The sequence below is a fragment of the Pundamilia nyererei genome, unplaced genomic scaffold (genome assembly GCF_000239375.1).
Source record: "Pundamilia nyererei isolate P.nyererei 1_Seehausen unplaced genomic scaffold, PunNye1.0 scaffold00170, whole genome shotgun sequence".
NCBI classification, from domain to species: Eukaryota; Metazoa; Chordata; class Actinopteri; order Cichliformes; family Cichlidae; genus Pundamilia; species Pundamilia nyererei.
Genome location: NW_005187571.1, coordinates 546977 through 562990, shown reverse-complemented (window position 1 = coordinate 562990; position 16014 = coordinate 546977). Strand labels below are relative to the sequence as shown.

The following is a 16014-nucleotide window of genomic DNA, read 5'->3' as shown; positions in this document are numbered from 1 at the left end:
AATGGACAAATTTAACTCAAACATAGTTTATGAATAATTTCTGACCCCTGTTTTTTTGCTGACTGACACATCTATTTTATTTGCAGCCCATAGCACATAAAAACAACAGAAGGTGACCTGGTCCTTTTAGAGACAGGCACATTTACAGTCCTTGCATTTCAGAATACATGAAAAACTGAAAGGAATGTTTTGTTGTGTTAACATGGTATTTTTGGAAAGTAGCAAATTCTTTAATGGTGATTGAAATGTGACCAGAACTTGCAAATCGATTATGATTGATCACTTAGATCATGACACACTGCTCTCCCCTACATAAGCTGCTTTTGTAAGTTAAAAGTATCGGCATTGGTATCGGCAATGCTGGCCCTGTGGTTACTTGGTATCGGATCTACCTAAATTTGTAGTATCGCAAAGCACTATTGAGTTTGTTGGGGTTTTTTGTTTGTTTGTTTGTTTGTTTGTTTTTTAACCATACAATCTTATTTTAAAAATAAAAAAATGTTCATGGATCCAGTAGGAGTCGCTAGTCGCCGTGCGCTAACAGTTGGTTTATTCATGGGGGAGATCCGGGATGGAAATGCCAAAGAAGATAAAGGAGCCGGGCAGCTGTCGTTGTACGAGAAAACAGCGCGAGAGATAAAAGTTCCTACACAAGAGAGTTTAAGAAAAGCGTCGCCATGAGCTGGAGTAAAGAATAAGCTGTTCCGGGCGTCTTAGACGAACGGGCTGTCCGACTTTGAAGCTCTCAAGTTTGGACAGCTAGCTGACGCTGCGCCGCTGCTGTTAGCCTAGCTTTGCTAGGTAACTACTACGTCTCCATCTCTGAGTCTCCTGCCTCTGTCTCCACCTTGTCAGCAGTACCGTGCAGCTAGTCGTCATTTTGCGTGCTCTTGTTTTTTATTGACTCTAATAGAGCATGTTTCTTTTTGTCATTCTACACTTGAAGCTGTCCGGTAGCTCGTCTGTATGCTAGCTGACGTTAGCTAACGTTTGCCGGGCCAGACAGCAACTTCGGCAGCAGAGTTTCGGGGGAGTATTGTCGCTCACAAGCAGCCTGTGCTGCCAAAAGGAGTCCGGCCTGCAGACATGTTTGAAATGGAGACGCATATCTCGTGCCTTTTCCCGGAAATTTTGGCCATTATTTTCAGTTACCTGGACGTTAAGGACAAAGGGAGAGTAGCCCAAGTGTGCACGGCCTGGAGAGACGCGTCCTACCACAAGTCGGTGTGGAGGGGGGTGGAAGCCAAGCTCCATCTGCGGCGAGCCAACCCGTCTCTGTTCCCCAGCCTGCAGACTCGGGGCATCAAGAAGGTTCAGATTCTCAGCCTGAGGCGAAGTCTGAGTTACGTGATTCAGGGGATGCCGCACATTGAAAGCCTTAACCTGTGTGGGTGTTTCAACCTCACAGACAACGGTCTCGGACATGCCTTTGTGCAGGACATCTCATCCCTGCGAGTGCTGAACCTCAGCCTTTGTAAACAGATCACTGACTCCAGCCTGGGAAGGATCGCTCAGTACCTCAAAAACCTGGAGGTGCTTGAACTCGGGGGATGCAGCAATATCACCAACACGGGCCTGCTGCTCATTGCCTGGGGCTTGCACAGACTCAAGAGCCTTAACCTGCGTAGCTGCAGGCATGTGTCTGACGTGGGCATCGGCCACCTGTCTGGTATGACCCGCAGTGCAGCGGAGGGTTGCCTCACCCTGGAGAAGTTAACTTTGCAGGACTGCCAGAAGCTCACCGACCTCTCCCTCAAACATATCTCAAAGGGCCTAAACAAGCTCAAAGTGCTCAACCTCAGCTTCTGTGGGGGGATATCTGATGCGGGGATGATCCACCTGTCACACATGACCCACCTGTGCAGCCTGAACCTGCGGTCGTGTGATAACATCAGTGACACCGGGATAATGCATCTGGCCACGGGCTCCCTCCGGCTCACCGGGCTTGACGTCTCCTTCTGTGATAAGATTGCTGACCAGAGCCTGGCTTACATTGCCCAGGGGCTATATCAACTGAAGTCTCTGTCTCTGTGCTCTTGTCACATCAGTGACGATGGCATTAACAGGATGGTACGCCAGATGCACGAACTCAAGACTCTAAACATTGGACAGTGTGTGCGAATCACAGACAAAGGCTTGGAATTGATAGCTGACCACTTGAGCCAGCTGACAGGGATCGATCTGTATGGTTGTACTAAGATCACCAAGAGGGGCTTGGAGAGGATAACACAGCTCCCGTGCCTTAAAGTGTTAAACCTGGGACTGTGGCAGATGACCGAGAGTGAGAGGGTGAGGTGAAAGCTCTCCTGTTCAGTCCACATTTCAGAGGAGACTCTGCTTCCATTCTTAAATTTACCTTCTATGCTGCGACTAAAAACGAGGAGCCGGACTCGGCATTCATCACTGGAATATTGTTCACCTCTGCTGCAATACTCTGACTTTATTTCAGTCTTTGTCCTCTCCTTCCTTAAAGTGCCCCAATTATGCTCATTTAGAGGGTCTGAATTTTTTATTTTAGGGATCTACCAGAATTTATTTCATGCTGTCATTGCTGCTCAGGTTGCATTGACCTAGCCCTCCACAATCTGTTGCCTGATTTAAAAAAAAAAAAAGAAGAAAAAAAAAGAAAAGGCTTTAGCCACAGTAGAAACACATGCTTTTCAACTTTCTAAGTGATTGTTTTGTTAGAGTGACAGCCGCTTTAGATTAGTCTAAATAGTCTCCACTATTTTATGCTCAGTCTGCTGGCTAACATCAAAACCAGAAAAATTTGGAAACGAAAGAAGCTTGGTTGTGAATTTGTATTAAAATATGGTGTATATGTGCACAGAGTAAGGATATGAGTATTTTTTAAATGTGATGTAAATTTCAGAGGCAACAAAATCCAGAATGAGGTATTTCGGTCCAGCAGCAATGTTTTCTGTGGGAAAAGAGAAACTGTATTTGTTATAGACAACACAAAAAAAGGATGAGGGAAACCACCCAAAGCATAATAGGGGCACTTTAAATCTCAGCCTGTGTACAGTTCCTACTGTCTAGCTACCTCATTCATTGAACACAGGAGTGCCTGCTGTTGCTAAATACTAGATTAGAGTTTATATTTTTGTGACTCACATACCAATGGAGATTTTGATTTCTCTTTTTCATCCTTTTTTTTTGGTTTTCTGAGTAACAGCTAGGCATTTAACTTTAAACAGAAGTGCTCGAGTGCTTGAAGTTTTTTAATAGATTTTGTTTGTTTTTTTTCCTTGTTTTTTTTATTTACCTGTAACATTTTTTTTGTAATTGAATGACTAAAATTTGTACTTCAAATTGAAGTGGGTGAATCACTCCTGTCTTTGTTTATCTTTGTTTAGTGGCCTCTCTTTCATATTACTGAGGAAGTAAGTTATGTAACACGTCTAAGGTTTATCATCACATATACAGTGAGGTGTAGTCATTAGCAACTACCAAGACTATATGCAATACTTTCAACTGGCGCTTCCAATGATAACACCAGAGTATTTCTTTAAAAAAAAAAAGGAAAAAAAAGCAGTAATTTAAGATTGTTTTATATTCATACAGGAGTGATATTTATGAATAAAGAGGACAAATATGTTTGATTCTTGTCTCTTATTTGTAACAGCTGTACCAACTTTGATTAGGTGTATGATTATAAGCTTTTATTTCTGTGGTTTGTACAGCTTCTATTGGCTGTGCAGTATGTTCGATCAGTTTTTGGTATATTTCTATAGTATAATGCTGAGTTATATCTGAAGTTAGCATAATACAAATGCTGCATAGTCAAATTTGTTAACTGCTATGGTCAAAATCTGAACCACAGAACATGCGTTTGATGTATTTCAACAAAATATATTTATTTTATTCCTTTTTGAAGCAACCTAACTTTATTGTGGACCAAAGGTGAAGTAAACCTACCACAGCCTTCAGACATGGTCAAGATGACCTGCTGAAGTTCAGCCTGAGTATCAGAAGAAGTGTCTTTGAATGTGGCATGGTTGTTAGTGCCAGACGGGATGGTCTGAGTCTTTCAGGCACTGCTGATATACTGGTATTCTCCCCACAAAATCAGAAAGGTCCAAAAAACAAAATACCCTATGGGTGAAAATGCCTTGTTTATGTCAGAGGTCACAGATTACAGGATGGCAACAGGATAATACGCACTAGTTACAGCTAAGGTCAAACAAAGGACAGATGTGACAGCTACACTACATGTCCATTATAAGTCTTTATTTTCTTCTGTTAGTCAACTTCCCTCCTCTGTTTCAAAGGTAGGAAGCGATTGGAAAGGAATCAAAGTAGGAATTTAAAATTAAAGGGGAAAAAAAAGGAAAAAAAGAAGAAAACAAGGCTTATAATTTATTTATTTACATACATACAAAATCCAAATAACTCACTAACATGTTGCTTTCTTTTTACACAGTTTGATTCTTGACATGAATAAACAGAAGGCAGTACATCTGTTATACAAATGCAAAATAAAAACAAACACCATGAACTTTGACAGAAGCCCCTTAAGCAGCTCTGTGTTCCACAAACAGGAATTGAGAAAAAGAAATCATTAAGGCAAGGGCAGGGACACACAGGCCAAAGCAAGGGGGGGGGGGGATTCTGAAAAATGCTTTTTCTGTAGTGATGACAGGTTACAGATATTAAGGAGAATTTACTGAGCAAAAAAAAAAAAAACAAGCATCCAAATAACATCTTCCAACACAGGGGGGTGTTTTTGTTTTTTTGAAGTACACCCTCCCTCTCAAATATACCAGTAAATTTACAACATACATAGAAAGAAAAAAAAAAAAATCACCCATTTTCAGACGTATACTGGCGCAGTTTCACACTGTTGTGTAACATTGTGTTTCTCTTATGACAGCAGAAGAGCCAGGCGTATTTTTATCCGTCAGGCTCTGTCTGCCTTTGACATCAAACAGCCAAAACCATTGACATAAGAAAAGACAACACTGGAATCTCAGATAATACATTTACATCACCCTCTGGTGAACGATTAGAAATAAAAGTAAGAAAAGTACTCTCCCATCACACAGTCACGGTTTGAAACATTTGTAGTTCACACATTATTTTGACACAAGTTTTTTTTTTTTGACACTTCTTTCCTCCATTTCTGCTGAGGACGTTAACTCGACAGTCATGTTGTTCAGAGCAGCGTGCCCTTCAAGATTCTGTGCAAACATTCAATGCATATCGATACAGTAAACATTTTATATATTTATATATGTGTTATATTTATATATCTCTATTGAACGCGACTTTCCGCAAATTGTGGCAGTACTGTGTCACACGCGCGCGCGCACACACACACGCACATTTTGTCCTGCAGACAAAATAAGACACAATGACAACTGCACCGCTTTAACTTTTCCAATATATATATATATATATTTTTTTTAAGAGAATGCACAACACCTTCCACCTAGGTACCTTTATTCAGTCACTGCACATGTTAAATATCACGTTATTTACAAACTTATCTAAAAAGTCAAAATCTGCTGAAAAGTGACCTTTCTGGAAATGTAGATGCACTTAGTAATTAAAAACCACAGCCCTGAAGAGTTCAAAAAACACAACAGCAGAGGCATCGCTCGTTTTTGTCAGCGATTCAGTCGACAAACTTAGGATCAGGTGGGCTTTGAGTACCATCTAAAGGAACTTTGGATGAAGACTGAATGTTCAGATCGTAATTTCTTACATCATGCCTTAGCACCAGTATTACAGAGGAATAAATATCCCTGCGTTAGGTCCAGTACTTATCTCTGTGCATGCTCCAAGGCCACTAAAACGTTCGCAAAACAAACATTGCATACCCTATAAACAAGTGGACAAGTGTGCAAAACCATCTAAAACTTATTAATCGTCACCAATAATAAAAAAAGCTTTTTTTTTTCTCCTTTCTTTTTTTTTTTTTTTTTTAAATCCTCTCTCTCATCTGTTGAGAACATACTAACTAAAATCTGACCTTTGTTTTATGTCAAAGGTCAGGCCTTGACTCCCCCTCTAATGACCCAGCCACAGACGATGACAGTAACACACCTACATCCTAATCCAAGCTACGTGGACAGACCCAAGGCTTTTGAGAATATTAATGTTGCATTCAGTGTTACTATTCAAGGACCAAACTATTACACAGATCCATGGTTTACCCACTGGGCCCAGCTCCTCTCCGCTTCCTCGAGATGTAGCAGCTCCCCAGTTCTCCAAGACCAAAAAAGTGCTTTCCTGTCCAGAGCAACAAATAAACTTACTACTTCAACTTGAAAGTTCTGTGAGAGAAATCCAAGGGGTTAAAGACTGAGATCAAGCCGAGTGCTCCTGTTATCAATAAAGCTATCTAAGGAGAAAAAGGTTGGCAGTATTCTCCGTTGTGCGTAACTATGTGCAAGTCTGCTTTTTTTTCCCCCCTCCAAATTCACCCGTGTTCAGTTTTTAGTTTCCTTTAAAAAGCAAAAATCAAATTAGGGGTGTTTGCAAATGCTACTTATTTTGCAACAACCGATAGTGTGCTATTGTCTGCCTGACAGTGATGAGGTGTGCACGTAAAATCTATCGGCGGCTGTCGTTACCTGTGTCAAGTGCCATATTTAACAGCACGAACATCCCTAATTTAATTTTGCCAGCCTGACAGATTAACATGTGGGACAGGAAAGCACCCAGAGGTCCTGACAGTTTGTTGCAGGGTAGAATGAGGGACACGAAGAAGAGGAGTCCAGCAAGATGTGATAATGCTCCCTACTTTCTCTTCTCTCCAGGAACCTTTCACTTTTTTGGGGGGTGGAGGTAGGGAGACCTGGACTCAGACGGGTTGTGTCTGAGGTCAGAGTTTTCAGCAAGACTCTTCGAGGGCGTTGACGACCTGCTCCAGGATATCAGGGCAGTAGTCTGCAATCTGCTGGAGAACAGAGTTGGCATATTCCTGCAGCTCTCCGCTCTCCTTCTCACACACCTCCAGCTCCCGCTCCAACTGCAGGAGAAAGGGCAGGAATAGCTTTTTAATAGCATTTCTACACAGCCATCAGCACAATTCACAAAAAGGTGCATGTTTAGGTATATCTGAGGTTAAAAGAGGGTTCTTAAACAACACACAGCTGCATCTACTCCATTCCTCTTTTGTCTGTGATCAGTTTTCCCTGCTGCACCTTTTCCATTTCCTTCATGTTAAGTCATGTTACTGCACTGGAAGTGTGTTTGTTTGTCTCTTGAACCGATTCCCTGATTTCCTCTTTGAATTGCCTCGCCACCAATAAAATCCCTCCAAAAGCATATTTTTAATGCTCCCGCAAAATAAAGCTTAATATGTATCAAAGAAGCGGCTCAGAGATGAATGTCACGATGACTTAAGCGTTTCTTCATTACCTGTTCGGCGCTCATTTTCTGGAGGTCCTCCTCCCAGTCTTCAGGGTCGCTGTGGTGGTAGTGAACGGGCGGCGTGAGCTGGCTGAGGATGCTGGGGTCTCGATCGTGGCAGAGGTCTGTCAGGTGGGCGATGTAAAGTTTGAGCTTACTGCGGTTCTGGGACAGGGCTAGAAGAGGGGGTATCATCTGCAAGATGTGAGGAAGAAGAAGTGAGAAAGGCGATTTGAAGGAAATGGCACGAAAAAAAAAATTAAACGATAAAATTTACCCCGGTTTAAATGGTTGAACAGAATGAAAGGAACCAAGCACAAGACACCACTTGTGTTTAAAAACAAAGAAAGCATAAGCCTTGACATGCATGCCCATCACCAGCTCATATGACAGCCAAAATTCCTGCTAAACCCTTAAAGCTAGAAAAGTGGTTCCCAAATAGTGTTTCAAGCCATGCTGAGATACAGCGAGTCGAGTCCTGATCTGCCCCGCGATTTTATGACGATTGGTTAGAGTAGCAAAGCACTGTACATAATATAAATACGGTAATAATGATAGCACATTATAGCAGAGCTCAGTACATCTGAGCAATTTCTACATGTTTGATTTATAACAGCTAGTCATGACAAATAAGTATAGCAAACTAACCACTAACAAAGGAGAAAAACGGTCAGCAGACAGTATCATTAAAGCCTGAGTGAATGGTGCCCAGTGAGCCAAGAGAGGTACTTGGAAACAAAACATCCCTTCTGAGAGAAGCTTGGCTGTGCCATAAGAGTCTGGGCGTTTTTGGGTTTTTTTTTGGTGTGTCTTTGGCATTTAAAAAAGAAAGAAAAAGAAAGCCACTCTGACAGAGTACAGACTTGTACAGCTAAACAAAGTGTCCTACAAAGCAAATAACTAAACCACTGATTAGATCAAGTTTAAAGCCATTATCCAACACCTGTTTGTCTGAGCCAAACGTCAGAAGCCAATCATTAGCATCAGAGCAGTGACATGCAAAGCTAAGCTGCTTTCATTTGAAGTGATGACACTCTGGGCGCACACGCACGCACGCACACACACACACAGAATTCCCCACCCATAAAAAAAAAAAAGCAGTATATGAATGCTGAAGCACAGGATGAGTTTGTGAGGAGAGATGTGCATCAAAAGCACCCCACAGAGAAATGGAAGACAAGCAAACATGCCAATGGAGCAACGGCTTTTCATACAAGCTCACCCTTCTGAACAAAATGGCTGAGAGAGAGGGGAGGGGGTGGGCAAAAGGTTGGCTACGCCCAGATACCCTCCTCGTCATCCTGTTAGCCACAAGGTAAGCCAATTGCAGCATTAGGAAGGAACATCTGGTTAGTGTGCAAAACAGACAAGAAAAGTAGCAGCAGAAAACTTCCATGTCCGAGTTTTAGAGAGCAAGCCGTGAGTTCAACCTTACTTACAGACGTGGCCACAAATCGACTGAAGAAAAATTTAGCAAAGCGGTTTATGGCGGTTAAGAAAACTACCTGATCTGGAGAGGGTTTGTGATTCGTTTGGTCAGGTGCAGTCTTCAGATGGTCATCCTCGTAGTTGTCGGCCATCAGCTTCATCCTGTTCTGGGTCTGCAAATTGTTAAAAACATCCAACTAAGATGAAGAGGAAATCGTAATTATGGCCAAGGTTTTATAGCTAACTGCTGAAATCTTGGGAGTACAGCCTGAAAACAAATTGTTAACAGGACAAATCTAATCTTACTTCATCATTTAATGAACACTGCCTGGCTCAGTTTTCACCACTGTGCATAGACGTCATTTGCATGTTATTGTACACACACACAGATGCGTGTGGAAACAGAAGGTGCAACAGGAAGTAAGAGCAAATGAGTCTGATTTACCATCTAAGACGACATAGTTTCTCTTGCTATTCACACTCATTGAATTCCTCTCCCTAGATCATCTCAGATTTGTCCCAAGAAATTCCAAAGATTCAGATGATGGAAATGCGACATCAACTCATGCTATGCAGGGTTTGATAAAACAGGCAAGTTCAACATGGACAGGCTCCAACAGGCATTTTCAGACTGGCATATAAAAAGAAACCAGTTTGGTTGACAGCGTGTGTTCAGTTTAACCTGTAGTTATTTCAGTTTTTGCCAAATTAAAAGTAAAATTTTTAAAGATATCTGCTCCCCACAGGTAGAAACACTACAAGCATATGCAAGCACAGTGAGGAGAGACAGGAATGTGGGGAGACAGAATTCTTTGCCACACGTCTTTCTCAACTCTAACCCGAGCTGCTGCATTTCAGCCATTTGGCATATGGTCATCTGGCACTGGCATCCCAAGCATGTGATTTCAAAGACTAATTAACAGATTGAACTAAGATGAGCTCTAACGTGCACATCTGCTCAGTAATTATTAATGCCACAGTGCTTTTAGTGTGAAAGTCAGACCTAAGTATGAGTAGTAGTAGTAGTGAAAGAAAGGTAGAGCCATTCACTTTAACTAACAATACATGGTAACACCCGTTTCTTTGTGCTTAAAAACACAGCTGCAGCACATTCTAGACATAGACAGTTTTACTTCTAATCCATCAGTTTCATAGAGCTTTTACTTTTTATTTAAAGAAAAGATCAAAATTATTCCCCCATCAGTCCTGTGAGGATTTATTTTCCTGCATATAGCAGCTGGAAACCTGGAAAAACTTCTGGTACCAGCGTTACATCTTTCACTCCATCACCCTCTCTCTGTGAACACCATCAGCCCCCTCCTCACCTGCTGCTTGAGCTGCTGCACCAGTCTGTCTTTCTCCCGCTTCAGCTGAGCCACTTCGTCCTGGGTCTTCTTCTTCTTAGAGGATGACAACTCCAGTAGTGCAATGTTAGCGTCTTTCTCGCTAATAGCCGCCAACAGCGCCTCCTGCCTGTTAGGTGGAGATGTAACAATGTGGCATTTACCCACAAAAGTAAATAGCTCGATTATCATTTATTATTCATTGCACAACATTAGCCTGCCATCTGGGAAAAGCCAGAATTGGATGACATTTTACAAGATTAAGGCGGTGATCAATAATCCAGAGTCTATGCAATCCCACTGTGTGTGTGTGTGTGTGTGTGTCTCTTACTTCATCTCCAGCACCTCCTCCAGGTGTTTCCTGCGCTCGGCTCTCAGGGTTGTGAGGTGAGCCTCTTTCTCACACAGAGACTGCTGAGTGGAGGCCAACTTAGCCCTCATGGACTCAAGCTCCTGCTTCACCTTCTCCATGGCCCCCAGCAGCTCCTCCATCTGGGAACACCGACACACACACACACACACAAACAGCTCAATGATGATTGGAGTGGATTACCTGAAATCCACCAGGGAAAAGGATGGAGCTTTTTTTTCCAGAAAAGACACTGGATGATTTGTCAGTCTCTTATAAGAGGGAGGGACAGCAGAATTCACGTGGTCTGATGGGAAGGACTAGGGACCAAGACTGGATTTCATTTACCTGTTATTTAATTTAAACAGGCACTACAGTTATTCCTTATTAAACATTTACTTAATCACAACAGACTGAACAGGGGAATTAATGAATAATTCATGCTCAAAGTAAAAATGTACTTGGCTTTGGATTTCATTAAAGTGAAAACTTTAATGAGCATCGTTTTAAAAGCAAACAGCAGGTAAACAAAGGCGCATAAATTACATGGGCTGGAAACAACACCAACACATTTCACACACATGCAGTCCCTCCAACAATTACTAAAACTTGACACATGTATCCTGTGCAGGGTTGTTGCATGAGACTGCATGAACTGTAGAGGTGTTGCTTTTATTGTGTCCACCCCCTGTAAGAGTCGCTGCTCACTGACACATACTGGGCTCATACCTTAGACCACTTAAAGTTGGCGAGGTTGGACTCATGCATTGCTTTGAGTGAGTGCTTCTGAGAGGCGGTGTGTAGCGGAGAAAAAAAACAAACAAGAGAAAACGACAAGCAGAGATGAAAGAAGAGGAAGCAAGAGGACGGACAGGCAGAGAGGGAGAGAAAGGATGAGCGACAGCACAGTGGCAGCAGAAAAAGGCGACAGAGGAAGAACTGCAGTTTCTTTTAACCGTGCGGTGCTGGGTCATAAATATTGCTTTGCTATATTTGTGTGTTTGTGTACCTGTTTCTCCTGAAGTGACCTGGCAGCCTCCTCCTGTGCGAGCACCATCTCTCGCTCAGCAGTGATTTGAACGCTCTCTCTCAAGGCCTCCTCCAGCTCCTCTATGCGCTCTGTCTTTTGGCGTAAAGTGTCCTTCACAGTAGAAGAAGGAAGGAGATGTCAGATTCGCCCAGTTGTACCCTGACTGAGAAAGGCAGTAGCATTCCTACAGAATTTGCACAGTGCAGATCATCCACAGGCAAGCCTCACCTTCACCTGCTGGGAGTTCTCAGACAGGTTGTCTTCCCTCTTCCTGGCTTCCTCCATAAGTCGAGCATTCCTGCTCTTCTCCACCTGCTCTTTGTGCTTCAGTGATGCCACCTTCTTCGACTGATCCTTCATTTGCCTACAGGAAGTCAGTTACATTAGATATGGAGCAAGAGGACAAATCAGACCTCATTTTGGGCTCCAGTTCCTCTAGAACAGTGAAAATGTGTCTTACACACAAGTGAACAGCAAGCATTTTCAAGATATAGCGCTGTATTTTACCACTTTGAGCTTAAGGATGTGTGACACAGATGGCTTATCCATAACTAAATAAAGGAACTCATGCAAATAAAGTCATGGGACCAAAAACAAATATTGTATATTAGGTATGTGCTTGATGACTCAGACATTCCCACGTTACAATTTCTAGGTCATTAATTGTTGTACACCAAGTAAATGTAGTTGATTGAAATATGGACATAAAGAGGTATAATTTGCCATTTTAAACAAACATTCACAATCTCACAGACTTGCTTGGGTGAGATTTCAGGCATCATCTTGACTTTGAGTGAAAAAACAAACAAACAAACAAACCCAAAAACAATAAAGCAAAAAAGGAAAAATGAGCCTGAGCAGAAGTAAGAAAAAGACAACTGCTTGCAGCTCCACAGGAAGAGAGAGAGAGAAATGTGTCAAGGTGAGGAGGAGAGAAAAGCATTGTCACTAACCTTGAGGCCAAACTGGCGGGGTGGGAAATTTCCAATGAAAAGACAAGAAAGCAGTAAAGAGAAAAGCAGACTCAGACTAAGAGAATAAGCATGGAGAACAAGACAGAAGGGGTTTCACTCATAAAATATCAGCTCACGGATTATGCAGCATCTTTTCTGGATCTAACAAGGTCATGTTACACAAAATAATAATAAAACAATTGCAGGAACATGAAAAGAAGCTGCTTGTTGCTGAGCATGTCAACACTGAAACAAACCACCTCACAAAACCTCAAACACCAGCTTTCAAAGCACTCCTGCCAGGATGTCAAATGGCAGAAAGCCAATTTAGACTGCTTTTAATGTGCCAGCCACAACAGTCTCTACAGCGATACCACGTCAGATGTTTACATCGCATGTGACGAACAAAGGTCAGAAGTCCCGGAGACAAACTGTGGACCTACATTATACCTCATTAAATACTTGTTATACACATTTATATGGTGCATCCACCCTTGAATATCCACCACATGTACACATGCACACTGACAAGATCCACAAACCCACCTCTCCAGCTCACTGATCTTTTTGTCTTTGTCATTTTTCTCATTCTCCATTTCTCTGAGTATCTCCAGGAGGCGGTCCACTTCAGCTTGAGCTTTCCCAGAATCCTCTCTGTGGCGGGCCACTTCCTGTTCGAGGTTCCTAATGCGCTCAGCCAGCTCAGTGTTGGCTTGAGCTTCCAACGCTGCATTCTGAGCCTGATGGAGAACAAAGGCTGTAGTTTAGACATTTCAGGCCACGTGAGGTGCCTGAAGCTTTATTTAATGTATTTGTATTTAATACGTATTTAATGTATTTCTCACTCTCTTAAGTTGATTCTCCAGTTTGAGGCACTCTTCCTTCTTCTGTTCCAAGGCAATCTCAAAACTCTTGAGTCTGGAGTCTTTCTTCAGGCCTGAGGAGGCCAGGGAGGATGCATGCTCCTTTAGGTCCAACAGAGAGGTCTGTGTACGTACACACACACACACACACACACACACACACACACACACAGGCATCCATGCCTTAGTGCAAAGTTAGGACTAACAGGCGGGAAAAAAACAACAAAAAACTGATGCCCGTGTCTGACAGCACTGTTTTATTATATTAATAGAATCACAGTAAACAAGAGTTTGCCTGTGTGTTTTTTTGCATATGTTTCTCACCTCTCTGTCTGACAGGTCTCCCTGCAGTAAGCTCAACCTTTCCTTCAACTCTTTCAGCTCCTTTTTGGTACATTCAAGCTCCTCCGTCTTCTCCCGGTCGTCTCTATCTCTCTGCTCTTTTAGACGCTCGATGATCCGCTCCTATAAAGAGGTGGAGGAAAGAATCAAGCAAGGTTCTTATACAGATTATCAACCAACATTTGTTTATTAATACAGATGGACTAATACAAGTCTGCAGAAATTAATCCACCTTTTCTGCAAGAGACTCCTCCAGTGTTGTGAGAGCAGTGTCAGTATTGGAAGTGTCAGCCTGCAAAGACTTTACTCTCTCCTTCAGGCTGCTCATCTGCTTCTCCTTGTCCCTCAGCTGTTCCTGCAGGTTCTCGATCTGCAGTGAAAACACAAGTAACCATCAATAAAATTGATCTTGCGTTGGACACATATTGCCATTTCAAAAACAAGATTGCACTATTCTCTGTTAACGTTACCTTCTTCTGAAGCACATTGATCTTGCGCTCCTTAACCTCCAGCATATCCTTAAGGTCGTGGATTTCCCCATTGAGGGTTCCCTTCTCCTCTGACATTTCTTGTATCTGCTTGCTCTTTTTATTCAAAGTTGCTTCCTTCTCTTCCAAACGCAGGCGCAAGGCATCCACCTAGATAGACAAGATGGGTTAGCAGTTTACGGACATGAACTACAGACGTGTCCTGCTACAAGTTAAAAATGAGTGTGGACAAAAGCAAAGATTTAAACTTCTGAGGAAGATTTCAGAGCGGTGTTGTGTTTCTGAGATAAAAATACTATTATTTTACTATTTCCATGTCATTGTTTATTCAGTACCTATCAATGTTTTGAGATACGAGGTGTGCCTGTTTATCCAGATAAAAAAAAAAAAAAAATCAAGCTTGGTTCAGGAAAAAAAAAAAGAAAAAAAAAAAGAAGCTGCACAGTCACCCAGTTAAATTATGCAATCGGTGTGAATGGTTATGAGTCCGGTGTGTAAAGGCCTCTACAGTCTATACCAGGGGTCAGCAACCTTTAACACCCAAAGAGCCATTTGGACCCGGTTTCTACGGAAAAGAAAACACTGGGAGCCGCAAATACTTTTTGACATCTAAAATGAAGACAACACTGTGTATATTGGTTTTTACCTTTATGCTTTAATTAATTAAAAAGCTGAACTCAAATTATCCATGTAGCAAACAAAAACTGTGAGCCGTCATCCCTTCTGGGCTATCGGAGTGTAGCGGAGCCTTGACCAGAATTTTAAAAATAATTGGAAAAAAGCACTGTGCTCCTAAAAAATTAAAAATAAATATTAAGTATCTGCATAATATTTATTTTACCTGGTTAATGTGCTTTGCGGGGCGTGACGTACCTGAGTGGCATCCTCAATGACGCCTCACCGGCTTGTTCTCTCTGCTGTTGTTTGTATGTGTCGGGCTGTGAGCTGCAAAGCTACAGCCGGCTGTGTGTGTGAAAAGTGGTCAATAAAGAGATGCTGAAGAGCATGTTCATGTAAACATCGTTGGGTCTGCCGTGATATGTTTACAATCGGACTTCTGCTCCTGAACCTCTGCGCACAGTGCATGCTGTACGATCGGGGCTGTACAAAGTCACTTTCATCTTTACGCAGGACTGTAAGCTGTTGTCTGTGAGGCGTGAGCGGTGTTTGTTTTTAGCATAGATCATGGTGGAGAATAGTTGTTCACATACGTATGTGGATCCGAAGATCGACACTCCACAAATTAGGCATACTGGTAGGCCACTCTCGTCAGAAGTAAATACAAATGAATCTGCCCAGGCATCATTAAATGTTGTATTTTCTTCAGATATTTTTCTTTTCTTACATTTCTCCATACTTGGCCTACCTGGGGTTGAAGGTCTCAGTAAATGCACGTCATTTCGGCAGGTATACCGGCTTCCCTGAGTGTGACGCTCATTTTGAGCGACGAAAAATAATAAAATATAACTTTATTTTTATATTTCAAGATCAGAATAATCTTCCAATTTAGAACTAACACAAATAAAATACACTTCAGTTAAATACTTATGATTAATTTTTCCAAACCATGCAGAGCCGCAATATAAGGACTAAAGAGCCACATACAGCTCCGGAGCCACAGGTTGCCGACCCCTGGTCTATACCAATTACAGTGGGTGAGAAAGTATGGATACTCTACCTCCGTCTGTAAGATGGCAGCCCGCTGCTCTTTGGCAGTGAGGGATTCCTTGAGGACTTCAATGTGTTGCTTGCTGTCTGAGAACTGGTTGGTAAGCGTCTCCAGTTTTGTCTGCAAACCGAGCAGCTCGGTGTCCTTCCTGGAGAGATCCTGCTTCACCTGCTCCATCTGAAAAAAGATT

At 42.3% G+C, this 16014-nt stretch overlaps 2 protein-coding genes across 6 annotated transcripts in view; one reads left to right on the top strand and one right to left on the bottom strand.

Moving 5' to 3' along the window:
- Positions 1-541: 541 nt before the first annotated feature.
- Positions 542-3258, top strand: LOC102215780 (F-box/LRR-repeat protein 14). The gene has a single exon (XM_005745958.1). It carries the CDS (start codon positions 1087-1089, stop codon positions 2296-2298), a length of 1212 nt encoding a protein of 403 aa, XP_005746015.1. The 5' UTR covers positions 542-1086; the 3' UTR covers positions 2299-3258.
- Positions 3259-5399: 2141 nt separating this feature from the next.
- The window catches only part of LOC102215111 (ELKS/Rab6-interacting/CAST family member 1), a 19365-nt gene continuing 8750 nt past the window's right edge, over positions 5400-16014 (bottom strand). For 2 of the 5 annotated variants that reach the window (XM_013914091.1, XM_013914090.1), the window contains exons 8-21: positions 15834-16001; positions 14138-14305; positions 13900-14037; positions 13650-13790; positions 13308-13448; positions 13009-13202; positions 12463-12474; positions 11738-11873; positions 11489-11620; positions 10462-10622; positions 10113-10260; positions 8865-8960; positions 7369-7554; positions 5400-6976 (exon numbers count right to left, since the gene is read on the bottom strand). In XM_013914091.1, coding sequence (XP_013769545.1) covers positions 6839-6976; positions 7369-7554; positions 8865-8960; positions 10113-10260; positions 10462-10622; positions 11489-11620; positions 11738-11873; positions 12463-12474; positions 13009-13202; positions 13308-13448; positions 13650-13790; positions 13900-14037; positions 14138-14305; positions 15834-16001 — 1959 coding nt within the window. In that variant the 3' untranslated portion in view covers positions 5400-6838. Of the gene's footprint in view, positions 6977-7368; positions 7555-8581; positions 8661-8864; positions 8961-10112; positions 10261-10461; positions 10623-11488; positions 11621-11737; positions 11874-12462; positions 12475-13008; positions 13203-13307; positions 13449-13649; positions 13791-13899; positions 14038-14137; positions 14306-15833; positions 16002-16014 lie in introns of those variants that run through there. The other 3 variants (XM_013914092.1, XM_005745955.2, XR_001290533.1) reach the window with 2 other exon arrangements.